Source organism: Polyodon spathula, chromosome 30, assembly GCF_017654505.1.
Source record: "Polyodon spathula isolate WHYD16114869_AA chromosome 30, ASM1765450v1, whole genome shotgun sequence".
Taxonomy (NCBI): Eukaryota; Metazoa; Chordata; class Actinopteri; order Acipenseriformes; family Polyodontidae; genus Polyodon; species Polyodon spathula.
This window is the reverse complement of record NC_054563.1, coordinates 5,658,442-5,682,943: the sequence shown is the minus strand read 5'-3', so window position 1 is coordinate 5,682,943 and position 24,502 is coordinate 5,658,442. Positions and strand designations below refer to the sequence as shown.

At 37.9% G+C, this 24,502-nt stretch overlaps 1 protein-coding gene across 2 annotated transcripts; it reads left to right on the top strand.

The window, feature by feature from the left end:
• The first annotated feature begins 246 nt into the window (after nucleotides 1-246).
• On the top strand, nucleotides 247-22,539 carry LOC121302807 (ferroxidase HEPHL1-like). 2 transcript variants are annotated; one of them, XM_041233042.1, is made up of 19 exons: nucleotides 262-564; nucleotides 3,655-3,899; nucleotides 5,771-5,983; nucleotides 7,011-7,190; nucleotides 7,804-8,058; nucleotides 8,945-9,113; nucleotides 9,808-9,947; nucleotides 10,539-10,670; nucleotides 11,248-11,453; nucleotides 12,389-12,539; nucleotides 13,354-13,566; nucleotides 13,690-13,900; nucleotides 15,032-15,171; nucleotides 16,591-16,731; nucleotides 18,928-19,034; nucleotides 19,264-19,486; nucleotides 19,770-19,909; nucleotides 21,058-21,220; nucleotides 21,485-22,539. In XM_041233042.1, the coding sequence occupies exons 1-19, from the start codon at nucleotides 389-391 to the stop codon at nucleotides 21,583-21,585; spliced, it is 3,306 nt and encodes a 1,101-aa protein (XP_041088976.1). In that variant the 5' UTR covers nucleotides 262-388; the 3' UTR covers nucleotides 21,586-22,539. The 2 variants fall into 2 exon arrangements, with proteins under 2 accessions (XP_041088977.1, XP_041088976.1); XM_041233043.1 differs by lacking the exons at nucleotides 18,928-19,034; nucleotides 19,770-19,909; nucleotides 21,058-21,220; nucleotides 21,485-22,539 and having other exon boundaries at nucleotides 247-564; nucleotides 19,264-19,422.
• Nucleotides 22,540-24,502: the final 1,963 nt, after the last annotated feature.

Here is a 24,502-nt window from a genome sequence, read left to right as displayed (position 1 = left end):
ATTGCAGACTTGTTTATTAGTTTATTTTGTTCGTTTGTCATTCTCCATATTTTATTTATTCATTTTATCTCGTAGAGCTCAAAGAATGGCATACTCGGATAAACTGAATGAGGGCAGTTTCAACCACCCCCGATTGTGTTAGAAAGTTGTTGTTGTTTTTTTGTTGTTTGTTTTTTGTTTTTATTTAGCGTCTCCTTGGCAGTTACACAAGTTACAGTTCCGTCATTATCTTTTTTGAAATGTGAAGCCTGAGTGGACAAGGGGCGAGTCCGGACTTTCTAGGATTATGCAATCAATGCCAGTCGCTACTGAGATTACATTGCTGCCTGAGCGCTGAGCATTTGCCTTCATGAAGACTGATCTACCGTTATAAATACACCGCTGTATCATGAACACATCCCAGCGCCCCTGGGTTTTCTCGCTTGTTGCAACTCTCTGCTTCACTTTAGTACGCGTCAACGAATGCAGGACCAGAATCTACTACATAGGAATCAAAGAAGAATCCTGGAATTATGCACCGAGTGGCAAAAACATTATAAAGGGACTCAGCATTGATGAGGACAAGTGAGTATTATACTATGAAATATTTATAAAGATCAGTATTATTGCCGACGTCCACCTTTTTAGTCAGACTCAGCGATTTTGTTTTTCACTTTGCGCAAGTAATATGTGTTTTATGAGGAAGACTCTAAAATGAATGAACCCACTGTTCTTATGCGAAACGGGCACGGTAGAAAATACCAAAATAGTAACACTTACTCACCTAAACCGGATGCATGATGGACTAATAATAACAGTACATATATATATATATTTCAAATCCCACCTCTGCCACTGACTCACTGTGGGGACCCTGTGCAAGTCACTTAACTTCCTTGTGCTCCATCCTGCGGATGAGATGTTGTTAAATCAATGTCCTATTGTAAGTGACTGCATATAAATGCGCAGTTGGTCCACTGTAAAAGGTGCTATATAAAGATATCATTATTATTTTTAAAAAGTGTTGTTTTTTTTGGTTGGTTTTTTTACTTATCCCAAGAAAGGCCCAGGAGGCAACAGATTGTTCATTTTTCTATTTGTTAAAAAATAAATAAAAGTTAGATTCACGCTTAAATGAAAATGCGCTTAGTATATGTTAGGTGACAGCTATTGCAGTTTGAAAACTATAGTGAGAGTAATTGCAGCCAGACAGAACAGTTAAATAAATACAGGACCCAAAGTCATTTTCAGATTGTTTTTTCATACTTTTTAAGTACAGTACTGCTGCCATATCCCAAGGCTGAGATGAAAAATGGAAACACCAACTTAGTATGTATTATTTTGCCGTGGCAGAATTAACAGTGTGCAGGTGCAGGTGATTAAAAACAGACAGACAATTGTAATCCAGGTGCAAAGGTTTATATTTCTTTTATGTGTAGTGCCTGACGACAAAACAATCAGTAAATAATAATGCAGGTAAGTAATACAGTGGCGTCCACTACTTACGTTATAATCCCCTGGTTGGTCCCGAAATAATAGCTCAGTTATTGTATCCCCACATTAAATACAAAACATATACACAGGAGCGGTTAGTGCGTGAATTGGTGATTGTGGTACAAATACAGTTTAAGTAATTGAGAGCTCGGGTGGAATGAAAGCCAGACGACACTGTGGCTCTCCAGGAACTGAGTTTGACACCCCTGGTTTATAGTAATACGAGTGAAGTGCTGTTCTGGGTTTGCGCTGGCCTCTGGCGACAGCTCCGGAATGTGTTAGCTGTCTAGTGAATACAAGCAAACAAATAGACAGAACAAAAAATAATCCGCATTTTGGTGGTCTTTCCCTGCACGATGTACCATGTGGTACATGAAGGGCTGCAATACCACCGAGCTATCCTGGCATTGCTGTCCTTCATTGTGTATTACCACTTGAGTCTGGCGTGGTCTGTGACAAGATCAAATGAATGTCCCAGCAGGTAGTATCATAAGGAGTGAGTAGCCCATTTAATGGCCAGACACTCCTTTTCGACTACGGAGTAGTTGCGCTCCCGAGGGAGCATCTTTTTAATGATATACAATATCGGGTGTTCTACTCCGTCAACCTTTTGGGACAAGACCGCATCCAAACCCACATCCGACGCATCAGTATTGAGGATGAATCTCTTGGTGAAATCTGGCGTGATGAGAGTGGGGGCCTGGCAGAGTCTTCGTTTAACAGCATCAAACGTCCCCTGACACTCTACAGACCATTTAATTAAATTTGGTGCACTCTTTTGGTGAGGTAAACTAAAAGATTAACCACCTGTGGCATACTCAGGGATAAAGCGGCGGTAATAACCGGCTAATCCCAGTAGCGACCTCACCTGAGTCTTGGATCGCCACGTTTACCAAAGCCTGGATTTTTTTGTTGACAACAAGTTGCACCCTTCCCCATTAAAAATCCCAAATATTGAGTCTCTGATTTGACAAACATGCATTTTCCCAAGTTAGCAGAGACTGAAGGACGGCTGTAACCCTAGCCAAATGCTCTCGAGAAGTGGGGCTGTACATAACTACATCATCAATATATGCTGCTGCATATTCATGATTTGGGCGTAATACCTGGTCCATCAGTCTCTGAAAGGCAGCGGGTGCAGCATGATGACCAAATGGCACAGTTTAGAAATGAAATAGCCCTTCAGGGGTCCAGAATAGAGATACACTTGGGCTTTCCCAGTCTATCTAGAAGTTCATTGACCCGAGGCATAGGGTACTCATTGAACTTGGCAATAGCTTACACAGAAGTGGTTGGTGCCGTCTTTCTTGGCCACTATGACAATAGGACTGTACCACTTGCTCCTGGAAGGTTCAGTCACCCCAAGTTCGAGCATGTCCCATACCTCCTTGCGAACGCCAGTATGTGTGTGACACCTGGTATAGAGATAATGTCATATTCAACTAAGTTAGTTCTGCCGGGCAAGTCAGAAAAAACATAGCTGAACTCCTCAATATGCTTACGCAGCTCCTGTTTCTGATCTGGAACCAATTGTTCCCCCATCGAAATGATTTTAGTGCTAGGGGTCTCTGGACAGGGCCCTAAATCATCCTCTACAATGCCTGGGGTTATAAATAAGGCCACCCTTGCCTTCCAGGGCTTTAATAAATGTATGTGTTAAAATCTCACATTCAGTACGGCGATCGGGCTGTCAAATTTCATAATTTACCTTTCGTATAGCCCGAATCACTTCATATGGCCCGTGCCATTTAGCACATAATTTTGATTCTGAGGAGGGAAGCAGCAGCATTACCTTGTCTTCTGGTCGAAAGGTTCAAGTAAATGCATTTTTGTTATAATGCTGCTGTTGCCGGTGCTGATCCGATTTGAGGTTGTCCTGGGCCAAACGACATGACCAAATCCAGACGCTCTCTTAGTAGGAGCCTTTGTGCTCCTCCCACCCCTCTCTCAACAGATCGAAGATGCCGCAAGGCTGTCGGCTGTACAAGAGCTCGAAGGGGGAGAACCTTCTCGAACTCTGCGACACCTCTCACAGCAAAAAGGAAGTAAGGAAGAAGCGATGCCCAATGTTTTTGCTCTTGGTTTACAAAATGTCTCAGAATCTGCTTTAGGGTCTGATTAAAATGTTCCACTAAACCATCCATCTGTGAACACTAAACTAAACACATTTTGATCTTACAGACATGCTTCAGTGTACCTGCAGCAAGGGCCACACAGAATAGGAAGCGTGTACAAGAAGGCTGTGTATTCGGAGTACAGAGATGGCAGCTATACTCAAGAGATCCCCAAACCCAAATGGCTTGGGTTCCTTGGGCCAGTGCTAAAGGCTGAGGTGGAAGATGTGATAGTTGTCCACTTGAAGAACTTCGCTTCCCGGCCTTACTCCCTGCACCCCCATGGTGTGTTCTACGAGAAGGACTCTGAAGGTAGGGTGATTTCCTTTGTTTAATAATACTGGAATGAAGGTGGAGGGTCCAGACTAAAATAGGATCTGTCTAAGAAAAAACAATATACAAATGCAAAATAAATATTCAAATCAGCATTATATAAAACTTCCACGCGAATGTCTTGTCACCTCTTACAGCAAGAGGGCAGTAAGAACAGTACTGACCGACAGTGGCATCATTACTGAGCTGATTATTGTACTCTCTAGACTAAACAAAACGTCTTTTTGATGTTGTGTTCTTTATTTTTTGTCTTGGCGGATATGTTTTTTTCTAAATGGTTATTTTAGTACAAGTGAACTCTTTACACAAAGTTTCAGGAGATTTTGAAGTCTTCAAGGACATTTCCTGCCACCATGCTTGCTTCTGATTGGTTAGTTTATTCATCAGAAGTGTAAATACTACGTCTGTTTTTATAGTTTTTAAATCAGTGCATTTACTTGCTGTCAACAGACTTAGTCATGCTGTACTGTTGTTTGCCCTATAACTAGGGTGAATGTCACAATTGAACTCTTAGCCCTAAACTTATCAGCTAAGTTATTTACTGTAACGTTTGTATAGATTTGGCAAATTGAATATAGTAGAACATCACTAATGTGAAACTGAAATTGCAGGCATGTTCTTGAAATATATAAAGTAGTTCCGTTGTGTGCAGTGAAGTCTAATGACTAGTGGCTGGTCAAATGTATGCAGGTTATCTGAAATGCAGCTGTTTCGACTAGCAAAAACTCTGTTTGGCCTTAGTTTCTTTTTTTTGTGAGCAATTCTGTTCTTAGTCAAACCTCCAGACAGCAAGGCAACATTCACATGAAATGAGTGGGTTTAAAAAGCAGTAAACTAGTCAGCCTGTTGGTTTGGGCAGATCCTTTCTGGTACATGTTTACATAGCCTGTGAGAAAATGCTGTCACCACTGTGTGGGTTTTACTTGGTGGTTTAATAACAGTGCAGTGCATATTTAAAATACATTTAAAATATTGAAATGCATTGCGCTGGGTTATATGCAATGGTGTATTACTGATGTTTCACATGGGGCAGTCTCAAAAATGAAGACTTTATGGGCCATTCTAGATAATAAAAAATAATTAAAAACACCATCAGTTTTGTAGCTAAACAGCATTTGGTTTGCTTTTCAGAAAACACTGAAAAATACACTTTGGAGTTCCTCCAATTGGACAAGGCCTCAGTACAGCTCAGTGCATATGTTTATATCAGAAAGCATGGATATCCATGAAGTCAATTCGAAAGAGATAAAAAGACTGAGAAAACTTTACAATGTTGGGTATTTATAACTTTGTAAACAATTGTTGACGCCACTCCCATTTGTCTTACTTCTGTCCAATGATAGGGGTTTCCACTCTATCATTCCACATTCCCTCTGCGGGGGAAAAGGGAGGGGTTGCATACCACCAGGGCGATTCCATCTTGTCTTTCAGTTCCCCTCCCCCATCTCACACTATCTCTGATAATCTCCTGTCTTGTGGCATTTAGCTCAGATCTGTGACAGTTGTGTTAGGTGATGCAAAACTGCACGTAGCTGGTTTTGCCGATGGGAAAAGAAAGAACTCGAAACTTACACAATACTGTATAGAAACTTAATATAAAAACATTAAAGCAACTGAATTAGTAAGGATATTAAAATGACTATAAAAACACATTCACACACAATTTAAACATAATGATTAAAAACAACTTAACTATAAAAGACACCCATACATGTAATGTAAAACTTATAATTAAAAACATAATTAATATCTCATGCAGAAAGCCATCACTACAGAGATACCTTGATGAAACCTGACCATTAACCCTAACTCAGTTCTGGTAAATATTTAGTTCTCATTTTGTCTTCTAGGTGCACTGTATCCTGACGGGACATCTGGAAAACAAAAGAAGGATGATTCTGTGCCTCCAGGAGGAAGTCACACCTACACCTGGCGAGTGAAGGAGCAATACGCCCCCACTGAGGACGATCCAAACTGCCTGACGTGGGCCTACCACTCTCACAGAGATGCACCCAAGGACGTTGCCTCAGGACTGATAGGCGCTCTCCTCACTTGTAAAAAGGGTAATTTCCTTTCCTTTCTTAGACACTCTTTTTTTTTTTTGTGACAATCTCATGCCTTAATCTGTACAATGATTTAAACTGCTCTGATATTACACTATGCAACACAGTTTTTGTTCCTGGGTAGTAAGTGTTATTTCCTAATTGTAAATGCCTCAAAAGTATAGAAAATGGCTATTATTCCCCACAAACTTTGCTTTTGTGACCAGGACAGTGGTATTTCAAAATATCACTATTTCCAATGGGAAAATGGGCAAATGTGTATCTCTTCGTTCACATAAAGTCAGAAAAAAACAACATATGAATCCAAGTTAACATGTATTTATACTAAAGTAATACAAAGATGACTACAAAAGATTTAGAAGTGAGTAGTTTTTCGAGATTTACAATTATACTGTATTTACACATACACAGCGTTATCAATAAGGAAAACCTTATCCATCAATATTATTAATTGTGTCGCCAACTTGAGCCTTGATGACCTGTACATTAATACTGAACTGTACATTAATGGTGTGAGTCTATCTGCATGCCTGAGTATGAAAAGGTAGGGAGTAATGGAACAGGAAAAGGATAAAGAAAGGAATTCTAAATTTGCAGGTTTTCACTGGCTTGGGTTGTTTTGTCTATGTGTTTGGCATATACCTGTGGATTACAAAGGTGCTAAATTAATAACATCTGTGATAGCTCAAATCCTTTGCAAATGTATATTATTTGTAGAGAAGCCAAATATCTGTGAGCAAGTGATCAGAGTAGTTTAAAATGAGATTTTTGCTCAGTATCTTTAATGAGGAGACTGTTATCTGTATTTAGCCTAGATATTTATTAAGAAAGGGATCCAGGAGGGGTAAACTAACCTATTACCCAGGCCAGTGTACCCCAGTCATTCTGCATTTTATTGTCTGGCTCAATATTTGTTGGAGAGGAGTGTATAAATTTGTGCAGTAGAAATATTCTCTTCTTGTTTCAGTGCATATCAGCAGTATGTTTAATTGTGCTTAAAGCAGTGCGGCTGTTTCCTCTCTCACAGGTGTCTTACAGGGGCAGTCCCAAGATCGGACAGACGTTGACAAAGACTTTATCTTGATGTTCACTGTGGTGGATGAGAATCTGAGCTGGTACCTGGATGAAAACGTAGAGGCGCACTGCACAAACCCCTCCACCGTTAACAGGGATGAGGAGGAGTTTCTGGAAAGTAACAGAATGCATGGTATGTGTTTTAAAACATAGGAATGTGAAAGACACAGGAGCTTGTTTTAACACGTCCATGGAGTAAGCACCAGAACAATTGCATTGCCAGTGGAGATCACTTGGTAAAGAAAGTGCAGCACACTGTCAGCACAAATCCTGCACCAAGGAGAAACTGCTGGAAATCAACATTAAAAGTACGAACTGTGCATTGTAAAAGCTTGAGCAAAAATATGCTGAAACACATCCATGCAATATTGCAGTATTCAGCCTTTTGCAGAAATCCGTCTACAGACACAAAGTGAGGTCAAAGTGGGTATAGTAGAAGAATCTGCATGAACGCTGGAAAGAAAGGCTAGAATGACAGGAACTGAAGTCCTTGGGTTGCAATAGGGAGGTGCTATTCAGGGATTTTAAAATTGGGGAGAAAACCAAACAAAAAAAGAAGATTCCACTTGTCATATAACACATTGATTAACCATATAAAATGCCTGCTCCTTGAAAGGTGAACCTGTAGCGCACTGTAAAACATTCAGAAACATTGTCTACTGCCAATTCTAACAATATGGTGCTTTGTAATACTGCACAGTGTGGGAATGTGTATTTATCACTGCTGACATACTTCTCTGCTGTAGCTATCAATGGCTATCTGTTTGGAAACCTGCCTGGTCTTGAGATGTGTGCTAACAAGAAGGTGTCCTGGCACATGCTTGGAATGGGGAGTGAGGTTGATGTCCACTCTGCTTATTTCCATGGGCACACCGTCTTGGACAGGGGTCACAGAAGTGATGTCATCAGCCTCTTTCCAGCCACGTTTGTGACCGCAGAGATGATCACAGAGAACGTTGGGAAATGGATGCTGACCTGTCAAGTTAATGACCACATACAAGGTACGCAGTGGCCGCAAAGCAGTTCTTAAGAGCATAAGTGAATAACACTAATCTAGACAAGTGCAAATAAATTAATTATCTTCTAGAAAAATTGTAGAATTGTAATGTTCACATAACACTAATATCTTATCAGAATAAAAAAACAAATGACCTTTAAAGATGCAAGAAAAATCATGTGATTACAAATGCATTAACATGGGTCTTGTTTTCCAGACTGTTGAACTGGGAATATAGTTAACAAATGACAGAATTGTTTTTCAATTTTTTTTTTTTTTTTTTTTTAAATGGAACATGATAAAAAAAAAAAAAAAAAAAAAAAAAAAAAAAAAAAAAAAAAAAGGAACAGGCAAAAAGTTAGAATGCTTTAGAGAAATAAGTAACTGTGACAGGCTGGCAAGTGGATAGAGGCCCATAGACAGACTGCAGTTCAAAAAAATACTACTTTTATTATAAATATACACAAAATAAAAGGGCACAAGGGCCAAAACAAAGGTATTTAAACACAAATAGAAAGACACAGAACAAGGCTTACAAAAATAAAGGTTTCCAGGCTGGGTGATGCCTTCACTGGATCAGAAAATACAAAAACACAAAACAGCAAACCAAAAAACCCAGCACACACAAACACCAACTTGCTTTCTCAGCTCCCTCCTCTCCCTAATGGGAAGCTGAGGCCTCCTTTTATGTCAGGTGGCTGGGTGCTGATTGATCGTTAATTACTCTAATCAACCCCAGCTACCTGAACACAATAAACCCAGGCAGGTAGGGGAAATTAACCCCATAACTGCCAATTTATAAAGGGCAGAGCTCTGCTCTGCCACAGTAACCCTTAAAAAACTGTTTCTTTGAACATCTCCCATACTGTTATTTATTTTCTTTTATCCAGCTGGGATGCAGGCGCTGTATCAGGTGTCAGAATGCAGTGCCGGAGTTCACAAAACGCCCTCTATTGGCAAAGAGAGGAAGTACTACATTGCTGCTGAAAGTGTATTGTGGAACTACGGTCCTTTGGGTTACAGCACTTATGATGGTCTAGCACTGAATGTTACTGGAAGGTAATTCTGTGAGAGCCTGTGTCACTTTACTTCACTGAAGTCTTGTCTGGAAATGTACTGAAGTGGATGATGACTCACTCTCGCACACCAATACCAAAAGCACTGAATGAATCAACACTGGGGCCCATTCACAGTGTTTAACTGCTTGCTACAGTGTGACGTTTTAAAAGCACAGCAAGTGTGGGTAAGCGGCCAGGCCAGGACTCATTAAACAGGCTGTTGAATTTAAATTGGTTGTTCTCTTTTATTTTACATTTACTGGAAAAGATTAAAATAAAGGTGAAAAAAGAATCAATAAATTCAAAGAATAGTTTATGAGAGCAATGGAGATTCTTTGCTCTGTGCATATGGAAAGCATCTCTCTAAATTTAAAACATTATATTTTACGGATTTCTACAATAAGTAGTAAGGCCAAGATAAAATATTTTGATATGATTAAAAGTAACACAAGGGAAAAGATGATTTTTACATCTAAATTAAACAGCTGAAGTCTGGGAAGTAACACCAGCTCTGCCTCTGCTTAGCAACCCTGTGTAATTTGGAACTGTGTGAATTGCCATTTTGTAGTTGAAAAGAATGCCAGAACAGATTACAAAATGAGATCCGGTTTAATAAATAACATTAAACTCTCAACACGTGTATACACTGAAATAACTCCAAAGAGATTACATTGTGCCATTGTTTTTCATTGCAGTGAGTCTGAACCGTTCTTCGGTAAGAGTGGGGGCAGGATCGGAGGAGAGTACATGAAGCTTGTTTATGTGGAGTACACTGACAAGACGTTCGCCACGAAGAAGGAGCGGACCAGGAGTGAAAAACACCTTGGGATCCTTGGTACTTGCCTCATATATTAATTTTGTATCCATATAGTTTACTCTCCTGTTAAGTGTAAGTTGTGTGCTATGTAGACTTTTGCTTTGTTAATGTCTATGTACCAAATAGCTCCACCTGCTCTATCATCTGCTGGGATGCATATAGTCTGTCCATAGCAGATTGACATACGTGTGTTGTGATTATATTTAATAATGTGCATAGTGTTGGTGCAGACCTTATTATCACAATGAAGTTTCTAGGTGAACCTCTTACTCATAAGCTCATTTCTACCTACCATGAAAGCAGGGCTATTCAGGGGTTGCAGTTTAAAAACCTAATTTTCTGTTGCGACTTCACACTCTGACCTCTCTGTTAAGCTTAGCCCTAAATCGGTAACAGTACTATAACCTTTTAAAAACAAACATACAAACTGTTGCCATGCAATCACTGAAAAGGCTAGCAGAGAGCTGGCAATGATGGTTTGTGTTGTGCAGAATGTTGGCAGAGCTGACAAGTTTTTTCAGATTTTGTATAATTTGCTGCCCTCTAGTGGATAAACTGTTTTTGTAATATATACGTATATGTAGTTTGTTTGTTTTGATTTGTTTTAAGGTCCGGTTATCAAGGCTGAAGTTGGTGACACAATTTTAGTGGAATTCATGAATAAAGGGGACAAGAATTTGAGCATTCAACCACATGGAGTACACTATAGCAAAGGATCTGAAGGCACAAACTATATAGATGGTAAGTCTTTGATTAAAAAGCTGAGTCTTTATTAACTTTCATTCATATAAGGCCCCAGATAGAGTTAATAAAAAAATGAACACCAGCCATAACATTGCCAATAGGATGAAGGGTGATTCAGATGGCAAGATAAAATGTGTTTAAATTGCTGTCTAGTGAATCATCAGCAATCTTCAACGATTTCTACCTTCATTCTTGGAAATGTAAGCCTTGTTTCTAAGTTTTGTCCAGTACCTGTGCATTTATACAACATTAATGTTCAAGCTCCCTTGGTTGCTTTACAAAAAATAACTCCATGACAGGTAAACGGGATGGAAGTCAGACCCCATTGCTTAGCAGTGTGATCCATTCCTGGTTTTATTATGAGTTTAATAAGATACACCTGAGCTTGTTACCTATACACTGTGGCTAATCAGGCTCATAATAAAACCTGGAATGGGTGAAACTGCTATGCAATAGGAGTCTTAATTTCATCCCAGAGAATATTTACTCTCCTAACAGTGTATAGAATATTTAATAACGTAGACTTGCATTACATCTTCTTCTTTTCTCTGTTTGTCATTGACGTGCACGTGAGGTTTTGAGAAACCCGGATCTCATGTTCAGCCCAATGAGATCTTCACTTACAGATGGACAGTGACAGAGGGCCCTTCCCAGAGCGATCCGAACTGCCTTTCCTACCTCTACTACTCAGCAGTCGATCCTGTTCAGGACACAAACTCTGGACTCGTCGGGCCTCTGCTAGTGTGCAGGAAGGATGCACTCAATGAGAAAGGCTTACAGGTGACGGCACCCTGAAAAAACTAACAATTTATCGGTTACATGGATTGTGAATTGTGATAGGTTAAATGGCTGGATTCCTACACTCTGACAGGTTGAGCAGGTAAATGTAAGTCATAAGCTAATATACAGCTGGACTTCTTGATTCTAGCTGTGGTTCTGGATCAATTACAATACAAACTTGCGCTGTGTAACCTCTCAGCTCAGCAGTGTCAGTGCTAATAGCAAAACAAAGAAGTGCTTTACTTTTTAAACAGATACTTTAATATTTATGAAAAGTAATTAACACTGCAGTCTGTAAATTATCTGGGATCTTAATATAAAGAAAACTATTAAAGGACTAATAACGCCTCTGTGTATCATTAAATCTGAGATACTGGATACCCAGTTGTTTATTGTTTAAATAATGTATGCTCATTAAGAATTTTTAAATATATGCATATACAGTGAGTTATCATGTCCTACGTGCATCTCTTTTTTTACATCTCGTGCAGTTTGGGCACGTCTCTAAAATTAGAATCTAATTTCAAAGTGGTTCTGTATGTTCAATGCACTGGGTGACATCAGTATATGATGGTATAAGATGTACCTAATTAATGGTATAAATATAATTGAACAAACAATAATTGAACTGCTCACTCATGTGGTACTAGGTTTCCCCTTATAAAAGTTTACCAAAGTCATTTTGCACTGTTGTAATTTTGCAGTATGCGTTTCCAGTAGCTATACTATGCATCTAGCTTATGTAACCATAGTTGTCCATGTTTTGAATATGCTTTACCTGTTTGAGCTTTACAGTGAGCTTATTGCAGTGTTTCGGGTTAGCGAATCCGGCTTCACAATGTCAGAGTGCTCTTGTGCCTGGTTTGTCATCCTCGCTGAGAGAGGTTTCAGGTGACTTGCCTCCTCAGTGATGTGTTGATTTCTCTTTGGTTCAGAGAGGGGTTGATAAGGAGTTCTATCTGCTGTTTACTGTTTTTGATGAGAATTTGAGCTGGTTTCTAGAAGGCAATATTGAGAGGTTTGCAGCAGAGCCCTCCAGTGTAGATCAGATGGATGAAGACTTTCAGGAATCCAATCAAATGCATGGTATGTATTCATTAGAATATAATAACAAGTTAAAACCTCTCTAAAGGACCACCTATCATATATTCCCTAACGTATAGTTTATACAGTGTATTGTACATGAAAGTATCATTATAAAAAACAAACACTGTTCTCTAAAGACTACTTTTAGACTTCCTTGAATGCTTGCCGGTTTCCACTTTGCATGTGTGTGTGTGTGTGTGTGTGTGTGTGTGTGTGTATGTATGTATATATATATATATATATATATATATATATATATATATATATATATATATATAATATATATATACTATAGTCAAGTACATTCTTTTCTAACTGTTTAATAACATTTGTACTTCCAAAATGTAATCACTGTTCGTTATTTAAACACCCCCGCAGCACTCTGCTTGTGGGTGTAAAATGTGGAATGTGATATATCTTACATCCACTAGGGGCAGAGTGTTGCAAGGAAGACAGGTTAATGCATCATGTACTTGGAGATCAGACACGATTCTGAGAAATCTATTGAGGCCACAGTGCTGCTTTAAACTTCTGGGTTTTAAAAAAGTCACTAGGATGTAAGCCTTAAAACAGAAATGTATACAAAGTGAATACATTAGTTAACTCTGATATTCCATATCCATACCACATTGCACTTAAATTTGTTGCTGTTTGTTTGGCACTTGTATAAAGAGCCTCCTGGTACCTAATTATTTTGTAAGCTTGTTTGAGTATTTCTCTTGAAAGGCACTGGTGTACATAGCACAGCTTGTGAATGTTGATTTTTATTGAACAATGCTTTTTTTTTTGTTTGTTTGATGTATTTCTCTTGCAGCGATTAATGGATACATGTTTGGTAATATGCCCGGCTTGGACATGTGCAAGGGGGACAACGTCTCCTGGCACTTGATGGGACTGGGGACTGAGGTAGACATTCATGGGGTCTATTTCCAAGGAAACACCATTCAGAGAGGAGGAATGACAAGAGACACTCTCAGCCTGTTCCCCCACACCTCAGTCACTGCAGCCATGCAGCCTGACACTAATGGTAGGGCTCCATGCTAATTACTGTTACTCATAAGAGCTAAGAAAACACATTCGAAAGATTGGCAGTTAGCACTCATATAAACACTAAAATTGTGTTGAGTTTTTTTACATGATTGTTTTTCAGGCAAATTTGAAATAAGCTGCAGGACCAGCGATCATTACTTGGGGGGAATGAAAGGGTTTTATTCTGTGCATGACTGTGGCAACAGGACTGTCCCACACCAGCTGTTTGGCTTCTTGAGGACATATTACCTCGCTGCCGAGGAGCTGGAGTGGGACTATTCACCGGACAGGAGCTGGGAGTTGGAACTACACAATGCCTCTGTGGAGGAGAGGTGAGAGCATTTCACTTGAGTGTATATGGGGTCTATGCAATGGATCTATAGAACTGCAGATCTAATGCCACACGTAAAATCATTCAAATCAGACTCTTTGTGCACCAATGCAACGCAAATCAAGTGTTATAGAAATTGTTTTTAATAATACGTACTCCACCTGTGATGGCCTATTTGAGAGACCATAGACAGCAGTATTTAGATCAGCCGTTAAGATCGTGGTCAAAATCTACAATTTGATATTCTTTGTAACATCAACTTTCTGTTTTGTGTCAATCAAAATCCTTTTATAATCCTATATATTTCTATTGTGTATACTGTTAAGTTTAGTTCATGTTGGTTTTCCGGTTTTTAAGTATAGTGTTAATTTCTCTATCACCTGTAAAGCGCAGCTTGTTACTTCATTCCAGTGATGTTGAGTGAAAGGGTAAACCTGAGAGCTTTGCATTTGTTGTTGTACAGTTGTAGAAGAATCTGTTTACAGTGCATTAGTCCAACACGCCTTAATTATGGGGTATTATACAGGACAGGCACAAGTAAATGAAGTAAAGTCTGCAGGAACCAGATGCATTACTTAAAGTCTCTGCTAGTATTGCTCATTGTATGCACTAGTTTCTCAAACCAGTAGAGGGCAATATTTTAACAACTCTGTGTGAGTCGCAATCACACAAACACAATGCATTACCACCTTTGCTTTATGGCAAGCCAAACGATCATTTAGAGATGTCTGTAAATCATTTGCAGATATCTTTAAATAATGTTTTACTAGCATAGTATGCCAAACTGTCATCTAGCGATAACTCTAAAATAACTTATAGATATCAATAAATCATTTTAAGGTATCTTAAACGACTTCCTGTGAAAATGCTCTATGTTTTGAATGGACTTCCTGTTCATTTAGAGAGCTCTATAATGAACAGGAAGTTATTTTTTCCCTAGTAATAATAATAATAAAAACATTTAATATGTAGTTATTGTGAAATCCAGGCATTGATAGATGTATGATACTTTTAAGCTACACAAATGAAGTGATATGCGCATAATTCTTCATACTCCACTGTTGGAGTCTCTTTCTTTCTCTCGCTCTCTCTTTTTGTGAATATAAAGCAAGTTTCCCTTTTACCTTTGCAGTTACGGTCACGCCTTTGTTGGTAAAGGGGAAGATCTGATTGGTTCCAGGTACAGAAAGGTTGTGTACAGAGAATACACCAACAGCCAGTTCACAGAGCTGAAAAAGAGACCTCCACAGGAACAACACTTGGAGATATTGGGTACTGTGACTCAATTGAATATGCTTATGCCTCTTTTCCCTGTATAACCAAGCCGCGCCAGACCGTAGCAAGCCCTGATTATGCAGTTAAGGGGAGCCTGGGTTGTTTTTCCACTGTAGAGCCGAGCCGAGCCGTGCTACTGATGTCAGACACAACGAAAGACAGTTTTCATTAATTATTGCTATTAATTAACTCAGTTTGCCAAAAGATGCACATAGAAATGATGTTCAAAAATATTGCTATATTTTGTAAATATATGTAGGAATGTCTTTATAATCAACACATTTACTGATTATATGGACTTACTAAAGCTCAGTTAGTTCTGTTGAAGGTTTTAAAAATATGTTTTGCCAAAGATATCCCGTTTTAAGGATAGTTGTTGTTTTTTGTTTGAGTGCTTAAAAAAAAGTCGTAGTTGTACGTATGGTACAGCTGTACAGTATTTCGTTTGACTATATTTTTGTAAGTTGAGAATTGTTTTATTTTCCGTATTTTTTTTCATCTTTAGATTAATATAATAAAGGTCAAGGATGAGATATTTGGTAGAATTTTGTGCGAGTTAATGTGAGTTAAGTGTATCGTACCCGCGGTTTATATCCATTTGCTTTAAATTGTTAGAAAATTCAGCATAAACTTTCTAATTTATGACACATGACTCCAGCTCTTCCTGAGCACTTCTATCTGCTCACAGAGAAACTACAGCCTGCACTTCCTCGGCATCCCAAGGCTGTACTTTTCTGTCAAAGTCGCTGCCCACCCTGTTTGTTGTTTTTTTTTTTCCTGCAATGTACTGACTGATGCAACGCAATGACAAAAATCCTTAACCTCACCCCTGGCTCGGCTCGACTCAGAACCAGATTCAGATCTCTTATGAGGCCGGAGTTTCGCGGTTTGGTTCTCGCTCCTCTCCACAAATAGCCAGTGGATAACCACTCGTATCCGTACCGTACCGAGCCCTCACGGGTCGGAGTTTGGGATTTGAGATCTCGCCTCTAAATCACTGCAGAATGAGCGATTTAAAAAAAAAAAAAAAAACTCAAGAAATGTCTCTTCTGTTCCGTACCACATCATAAATCATTATTGCGGTGTTACCTAGACAATGTGGGCAGTAATCCTTGCACTATCAGTGCACTAGAGCGGACATTTTGAAAAGAGCTTTGAAACAGACTTTAAAGTTAGAAGTGTAAAAAGTTATCAGGATGTTAACAATGAAAAGAAAAATGACAGGTGTGCAATTTAAACAGTTGTAGCAACATGTGGGGACGTGTAACACTATACTTTTCAGAACCCCTCTACTTACTCGTTGAACTACCTTCATTCAGCATTTACATCTCTTTTTTTTTTTTTAGATTTAGTCGCATAAATAATAGTGTGCTTTTGTTGGTTCCAAAATATAAATATATTTCTGTTTTTTTATAGGCCCAATAATAAGAGCAGAAGTTGGAGATGCCATACTAGTTGTTTTTAAGAACAAGGCCAGTCGCCCTTACTCTGTTCATGCTCACGGTGTGGAACGGGTCAATTTGAATAACACACTTGAAGTGCCAAATACTGAGCCAGGTAAGCAGGAGCTAATCGTTTCCATTTCAGGCTGAATATCTCTTTTTAATGGGCTGCTGACCTTAAAACTCAAAATATGAGCCCGTTGTAACATCACCACTAAAAATGTTTAATTATACCATGTTTTATGTTCTTATCCCTATCGTGATGCAGAAATATCTTTTCCAGAAGCCTGTCTGAGTTTCAAAGCTGTACGTTAATACCCACATGAACACAGATTCACAAATTGTTTACTCTTAGTTGATCATATCGGCGAAAAAGGGTAAAAAAATATCTAATCTTCAGATTAGATTACCACCTTGAATAAAAAAACAAACAAACAAACAAAAAAAACTAGTTCTCAGAACAATAAAAGCGACTGATAAAGTTTAGATCTGGAAAAGTGAACTTTCTGCACCAGAAGGTTTTGGCCCTCTATGAACAAGACCAGCAGTGTTATTCTGGTTAAAGAGACACACAGGATATATGTTTCACATGAAAATACTGCATGTGCATTTTCATAGGAAATGTACTTCACTTTGTTTTTAAAGTTAACAGGGATATGCAATCTGAAACAAAAACACATTGGAAATGTGAAAAAAGACCAAGTTATCAAAAGTGCCCAGCCATTTAAACTGGAGATATCAAAAACACAAGCCAAGTTTCAAGAAACCACTGGGGCAACCTTGCCCAGCACAAAGCAAATAGGCACAACTGTAAAAGCGGTGGGTGTCAAGGTTGCCCCAATTTTTTCTACTAACTTGGCTTGTGTTTTTGATGCAAGTTCAATCCACTTTTATTGTGGCTGAAAAACACAAGACACAAAACACAAACACATAATACTTGAATGGGCTATATTTACATCCTGAGACATTCAAAAAAAGAAAGACATAGTACTGCAGTATCGACGTCAAGTGTTCGTCTAGAAGGTTATACTTGACCTTAGACCCTTATTTGAGTCCTGTGCACCCCGACCACTTTCAAACAAAATGTCTTGTTTTAAATCACTCGACAACACCCACAGTTGGTGGTTTTTAGGCATTTTTAACAAATCTGTCTCTGTGAAGATTTATAATCATCCTCAACCAATGGCAGCACAAACCAAGTGAATGAGACAAATAATCTTTGACTCTGTGACAGTTTATGAACTACTTGACCTAATGGTCTCGTAGTTTATGACGTCACATAAACCCTAGATGGAATTATTTTCCTGTAACTCACTGAAGCCCATCTATTTTATATTCATGTTTAGGAAGTAGTACTCAGGGAGATGGTGTTGAATTCTCAAAATGTTTGTTTCATTTGAAACTACAGAGAATTCACAGCACCAAAATAATAACCCTATGTTATAGGTTTGGCACACTTACAAACTGAAGGTTATAGTTTCAAATCCCACACATGGCAGACCTTTTTTTAAATATTTATATTATATAAAATATATTTTTTGCAGGCAAATGTTCCATTTTAAAACAGAAATAAATCTTTTAATATAAATGATATAGACGTCACAATAAGTGTGTTCCCTAGTAAATTTCGATGTTGACAAAACAAGTTAACTGTCATTAAACTCGAGTGTCCTGTAATATACATAATAAAAATCTGCGAAAAAAAATGTTGGGAAAAAAAGAAGGAGGAGGACATTTTTACCTTATTGGTGGCTTATTTCTCTTACTGTATGACAGGTATTGACTTTTATTTTCTACATTTCACCTAACAGTGTTGGGAACATACAAATTAAAAGTGAAATAGGGCTTTTGGCTGATTTACTTTTGCTACGCCAATACCCTGAAAACACGTATAAACTGTCCTTACTGTCTCTGGCAGTTCTTGCTGATAACTTGATGCGAGAAACTACCGTTCCTCTCAATTGTCATGTATGTACTACAGTAATATTATACGGCACACCATGGCTAAAATGTAAAAAAAAAAAAAAATCTGCAAATGTAATTTCTTTTTTCATTTTCCAGAATATATTTTCACTGACTGGCACAACACTTAAACATGGCTCTTACACCTAAATGTATTTCTTCTGTAACAAGTATTAGGCCCCTCACTTAAATTCTATGCAGCACAGACTATATGTGGCCCTAGAGGCCCTTATACCTGCTGCACATGAAGTGATCTTATACTGTGACATTAAAAGTGATCAGTCTGGAGAAATTCTATAGATGATAATACATATGATAATTTCGTATATATATATATTTTTTTTTTAAGGTGACATAAAGATGTACAGATGGAATGTTCCTGAAAGATCCGGCCCTGGCAGATCTGACCCCAACTGTTTAACTTGGGTTTATTATTCATCAGCTGACATTGTGAAAGTAAGACACTTCAATTCAAGGCACAATCCACCTATACTTTAAAAAAACACTGGGCATATTTACACCTGCTTTGAAAGATGTACATTCATCAGCACTTTAACAATCGCTCCCTTCATTGAGCCAGGGAGAAGAGCTAGTATGACCTGATTCTGAGATAAAAATGATAACAGTGACAATGACTGGGAGAAGGGTTGAAATGTAACTAAAGCCAATTCTTGTGTCATTTCAGGACATGTACAGCGGTCTGATTGGACCACTGATAACATGTCGGAAAGGAGTTTTGAATGAGAAGGGTCTGAGGAGCGACGTGGACAGAGAGTTTGCTCTTCTCTTCATGGTGTTTGATGAGAACAAGTCCTGGTATCTGAATGAGAGCATTCAAACATACCTCCATAAAGACCCCAAGGAGGTTGAAAAAGACGAACATTTCTTAGAAAGCAATAAAATGCATGGTATGCGCAAACACAAAAAAGAAGCTATTAATCCTAAGGCAACTTATGAAATATATCAAATATAGCCAAAATGTATTCCAAGAGTTTGGACTTTTATAAAACACAAGCTTATTGAAATAAATTCGTGTTTTGTATGTAAAGGCAGTTTATAAAGCCTCCAAGCGAACTGATTGAAGCTACAATATCCTGAAAATATATATCCCTTGGTATAAAACCTTTTTAATTAAATGGTCGATTTATTTTAGAAAATGTATGTTTATAAATGCCACATATCTTATTTCAGCAATCAATGGGAAAATCTATGGGAATCTTCATGGTCTCACAATGACTCAGAAGGAGAAGACTGACTGGTACTTGCTGGGAATGGGCAATGAAATGGACATACATACGGTTCATTTCCATGCACAGAGCTTCATCTTTAAGGTGCCATTCAAATTCAAACGATAAACTTAAAATAACAGTACTGTGCTTATTTTTGCATCCGTAGCTTTGTATACAATCGTATGATAATCAGGGGTAGGTGTACCAAGATGGGCCAGTCGCAGCGTAAACATACCGCAATTTGCATTTTCATTGCGACACTTAGCGAAGTATACATTTTGTCGTATACACTATGAGAAAATATGTTATGAAAAAGCCGCAATATTCCAATTTAAATATATGTTGTGTCTTCTTAGCGAGATCTGTATTGCGAGAGTCGTGCGACATTGTTCAGATAAATAGCGGGCGCCGAGTTGTGGTTTGCTGCAGCAGAGGGTGCCTGAAGGATAACATCGCATTCTGTTCCGTCTTCATTTTACTAGTGTTGGGACAAATATCCGACTATTCAAACAAAAAAAAAAATTGACATGTATTCGGATACAAAAATCAGATGTTCGTATTCGCTACAAATGACAAAAATACCTTGCACTTCTTTACGGTCTCACCAGAATTTGCGTGGCAATTTAAGAAATGGCAAATGAAAAAGAGCTCGGTGTGACATATGAGATTAATATACATATATAAAAAAAAACCACAGAATCAACACAGCGGTTCTTGAGACGAGTTAAAAGTTTTAGACAGCAAAAAGTAAACAAACCAGAATATGCGCGTGCACCATTGTGATCTCTGGAAAGCCGTCTGGGACAAAAACTGCGCAGTGCTGCTTTAGAGCGAACCAGAATCTCATGGGACAGAAAGAAAGGCAACCGCGTCGTTCTGAAATGCCTCGCTTAAACAATACCCAACATCCTGAAAATGTTGTGTAGTGATTTATTTTATTTTTTTTAATAAACTATATATGTTGTTGTGGAACGTACTAAACAAGAACCAAAATTACAAATAAAGGCAGTTTAATCCCATCAGATTTTATAGTGGAGCCCCCACCTTCACCGCCCCTTGCTAAACCAGATATATTTGTCCGACATTAAGAGGTGTCGGGTTTAAAAATATACAATAAAATCGCACATACATTTATAGTGCTCGGTGTGTTTGAAATGTTATCCTTTTTTTGTAAATGGTGCACGCTTGATCAAGAAGTTGTGGATAATATTGCATTATTCGGTTGTGTTGTTTGATTTTGCTGACTACAGACAGACAAAGCGCATCGAGCAGACGTGTATGATCTCTTTCCCGGAACCTTCCAGACTGTGGAGTTGATAGCAGCGAACCCTGGAACCTGGCTCCTGCACTGCCATGTGGCAGATCACGTCCACGCCGGCATGGAGACGACATTCACAGTCGTCAGCCAATCGGGTGAGTGTGTTAGCAATGAGGCAGTTCTAAATATCATCACAATTCTTGAGTTATTTAATGAAATACTGTTTTTTTTTTTTTTTTTTTTTTTTTTTTAATTAACTGCCAAATGAATGTTTGTGATTAGAATAGAATAGGATGCAATTATAGTGTGTGTGTGTGTGTGGTGTGTGCCATGTAGTGTGTCCGCCCCACCCTCCCCGTACAGTAAAAAATATAATTTTAAAATTGTTACATTGTCACATTATTTTTTACTTTTAACAGCTGCGGGTGAGTTGAAAATCAATTTCTTTGGGAAGAAGCTGGGCAATACAGAAGCTAAAGCAGCACTGATCACACTCGTCATCTTAGGATTACTGTACTGATTCTTGTATTGATCGCTTTCCTTACTCTTTAAAGAGGAGGAAGTCCTGTTTTCCTGTTCAAAGATCCGTGTTGCCAAATGATAATCTATGAACTAGAAAATGAGACTGTTCTGGCACAAAATAGTTCCTAGTGCACTCCAATGTTTATGCTGCTAATATTTTTAAGACTCTTTTAAAAATAAATATGGCCTTAGTTATCTAATATTGAACACTCTGCAACTTTGCACCTGGTTTGTGGTTTTCAGATTCTGTACCACAGTTTTAGGTTGATGTGGCTGAATGTTTTCAAAGGGAAATGAATGCACTAGACATTACAAAAAAATTATATATTTTTTAAGGAATGTGTGTTAATTGATTGCACTGCACAATAACAGATACAGAACAGGTCTGAATTCCAGTCTGGTTCTAAAGTATAATTGAAGAGTGTGCTGTTGTAACATGTTTAACTGTGTATCACGTGGAATGATACAGTATATGTACAGTGAGAACTGGAGGGACCGTTGGTACTGTATTTACAAGGTTCCAACATACATTATTGCTAATGCTGCTGAACAAAGCAGTGTACCATTGTAATTTATAGATGGGTAAATGAAGCATATAACTTGAATGCAGTGTTAGATATAGTGTCTGTTTGTAAAAATGAGGCTGCATTTAATAAGTTAAGCATGTGTTAAATTACTTACCAACAAAACTCTTTCTATGGTTGCAAATCACTTCTGCAACACAGTACCTAGTTATTGTTGTGTCTTATTATTGCTTATAATTGCTGTGTGTACAGTTACTGTACATTGCATTTTTGTTTTGTTTTTTTGTTTTCCACTGATTTAAATTTAACACCATTTTTTTAAACTTTAAACACATTTTGTTGTTGTTGTAATAAATGCATAATGATAATATAGTATCATACCACAAAAGTGAGTGGCATTTTTTCTAATAAAAAAGTTCCCCTCCAAATATTCAGAATTTGTATTTCATTTGTTAAGCCAGTTCATTTCGTTATTAATATATTGACCTGTGTCAGCGTGTTTGAGTGTTATAATATAACATTTGGGTCTAGTTTAATGATCTAAAAAAGGTGAATATTAGTACACGCTGCCAGTTAACATAACAGTTATCATACTAAAACACAACATAGGTAAAAGGAGATCCCTTTTTTCCTCTGGCTGCATGCAGTTGCAGGAGCATGTCTTTATTTTTCACAGAATGACAACCTGTGAATTAGGGAAGGGCTGTGTTGCTGCAGCAGAAACTACTATATCTGTATCAGAATACGGTTGTAAAAAACAGTCTCCAAGGAATAATATTGTAGTATAAAATTGAACTTGAATGTGGAACACTGTAGCTTTAATTGTTAGTTTTACTGCAGGACACTAGGTGGAACTATAATTGAAAGCCTACCACAGCTTTGCGTGTAATTTTCTTGATCAGAAAAACACAGTATGGACCTAAAAACGGGACTGTACAGGACACACCCTGAAACAGCCCTGCTTCAGGAGAGACAATGACCATGAGACTGAACAGCTCCACCTGCTGGCCCATAGTGAGGTTTATTTCATGGCATTTCTTTTTGGTGAAGTTTCTTCGAGCCAGATATAGTCTGTTCTGACTGTTCCTCTAAAATATTTGGAATTAAGCTGTATTACATTTGAGAAAGGACATATCTGTGAGGAAAATGAAGGTTAAGCATGCCATGAAAAGTCATATGGCTACTTAGCAACTTAGTTCAACTATCGGTAGCTATATGGTTACATTGGGGCTAGTAAATATGGGCAATTATTTGTAACATGAAGCTTAAAGGTGATCTAAACAGGTACAGAACATAGAACAAGAATTACGTCAATTTTATGACATTTGTCATGTGACCAAACATGCGGGTATGTCTGTCCCCTACCTGGCAATGTTGCCGCATTGTGACTATAGGACCGATCTCCAAAACTACAAGAGAAAAATGATATGAAACAAGATTCCTTTTCTTGTTTGTTTTTTTGTTTTTGTTTTTGTTTTGTTTTTGGGGTTATAAAAACATATTATTGAAAATGTGTATTATACAATTTTGACAATTAAAGGGTTAAATAAGATACAGTAAAGTCACTATAACATACAAAAAATGCATTATTTTTGCTGTTCACCCAATAAAAACCGTATGCTTTATTGCATCAACCGATCTGTGATATTGTTTACAAACATCAGAGGTTTGCACAGCTATTTACACACGTGTTTACACAGTGATATTCCTATTATTAATACAGTGATTAATGAATCAATTAATTAATAAACACAAAAAATGCATGCAAAACGCAATTGCCTACATTTGAAAGGATTTTTGCTGACTCACAGCCATGCTCCATACTGAAGAATGTCACCAGTTCTGCTAGTTTATGTAGAGTAACATGTAAAGCCACGTGACATGATGACATTGTGGACATGCTGTCACCTACCCCAGGTTTACTGATTGGTCGTGATCTTTCGAGGAGGTTACGAATAGTGGTGAAAAAAAGTCATTGTGAAACTTTGAAATAGTTTACCTTAAACGTAGAGAGTCGAGTAAAATGAAAACGAAACAAAATAACACGGGAAAGGAAATGTAAATAAGGGATTCCACTCGATATTAAATATGTACTGGATGTAAAACACGTTTATCTGTTTGTCCAGTTAAATAATATGATATAATTTTGTGTTAGCACTATCTTTTACCATTATAATTTACTATAATTATTTTAGTAATTTGACCTATTTCGTAAACCCTAGCCTACAGTATATTCAGAACTTTGTATATAAAACAAATTGTGCTTCAGTGGATAACTTCTGTGAAGTAGCCTGCTTCTGGAGAATTTACTTTCAGGTTCTTCGCGTCCTAGGTTTTAAGGTGGCGAAAACAACGACCGATAATACGATTTCATTTTAGAAAATTAAACGT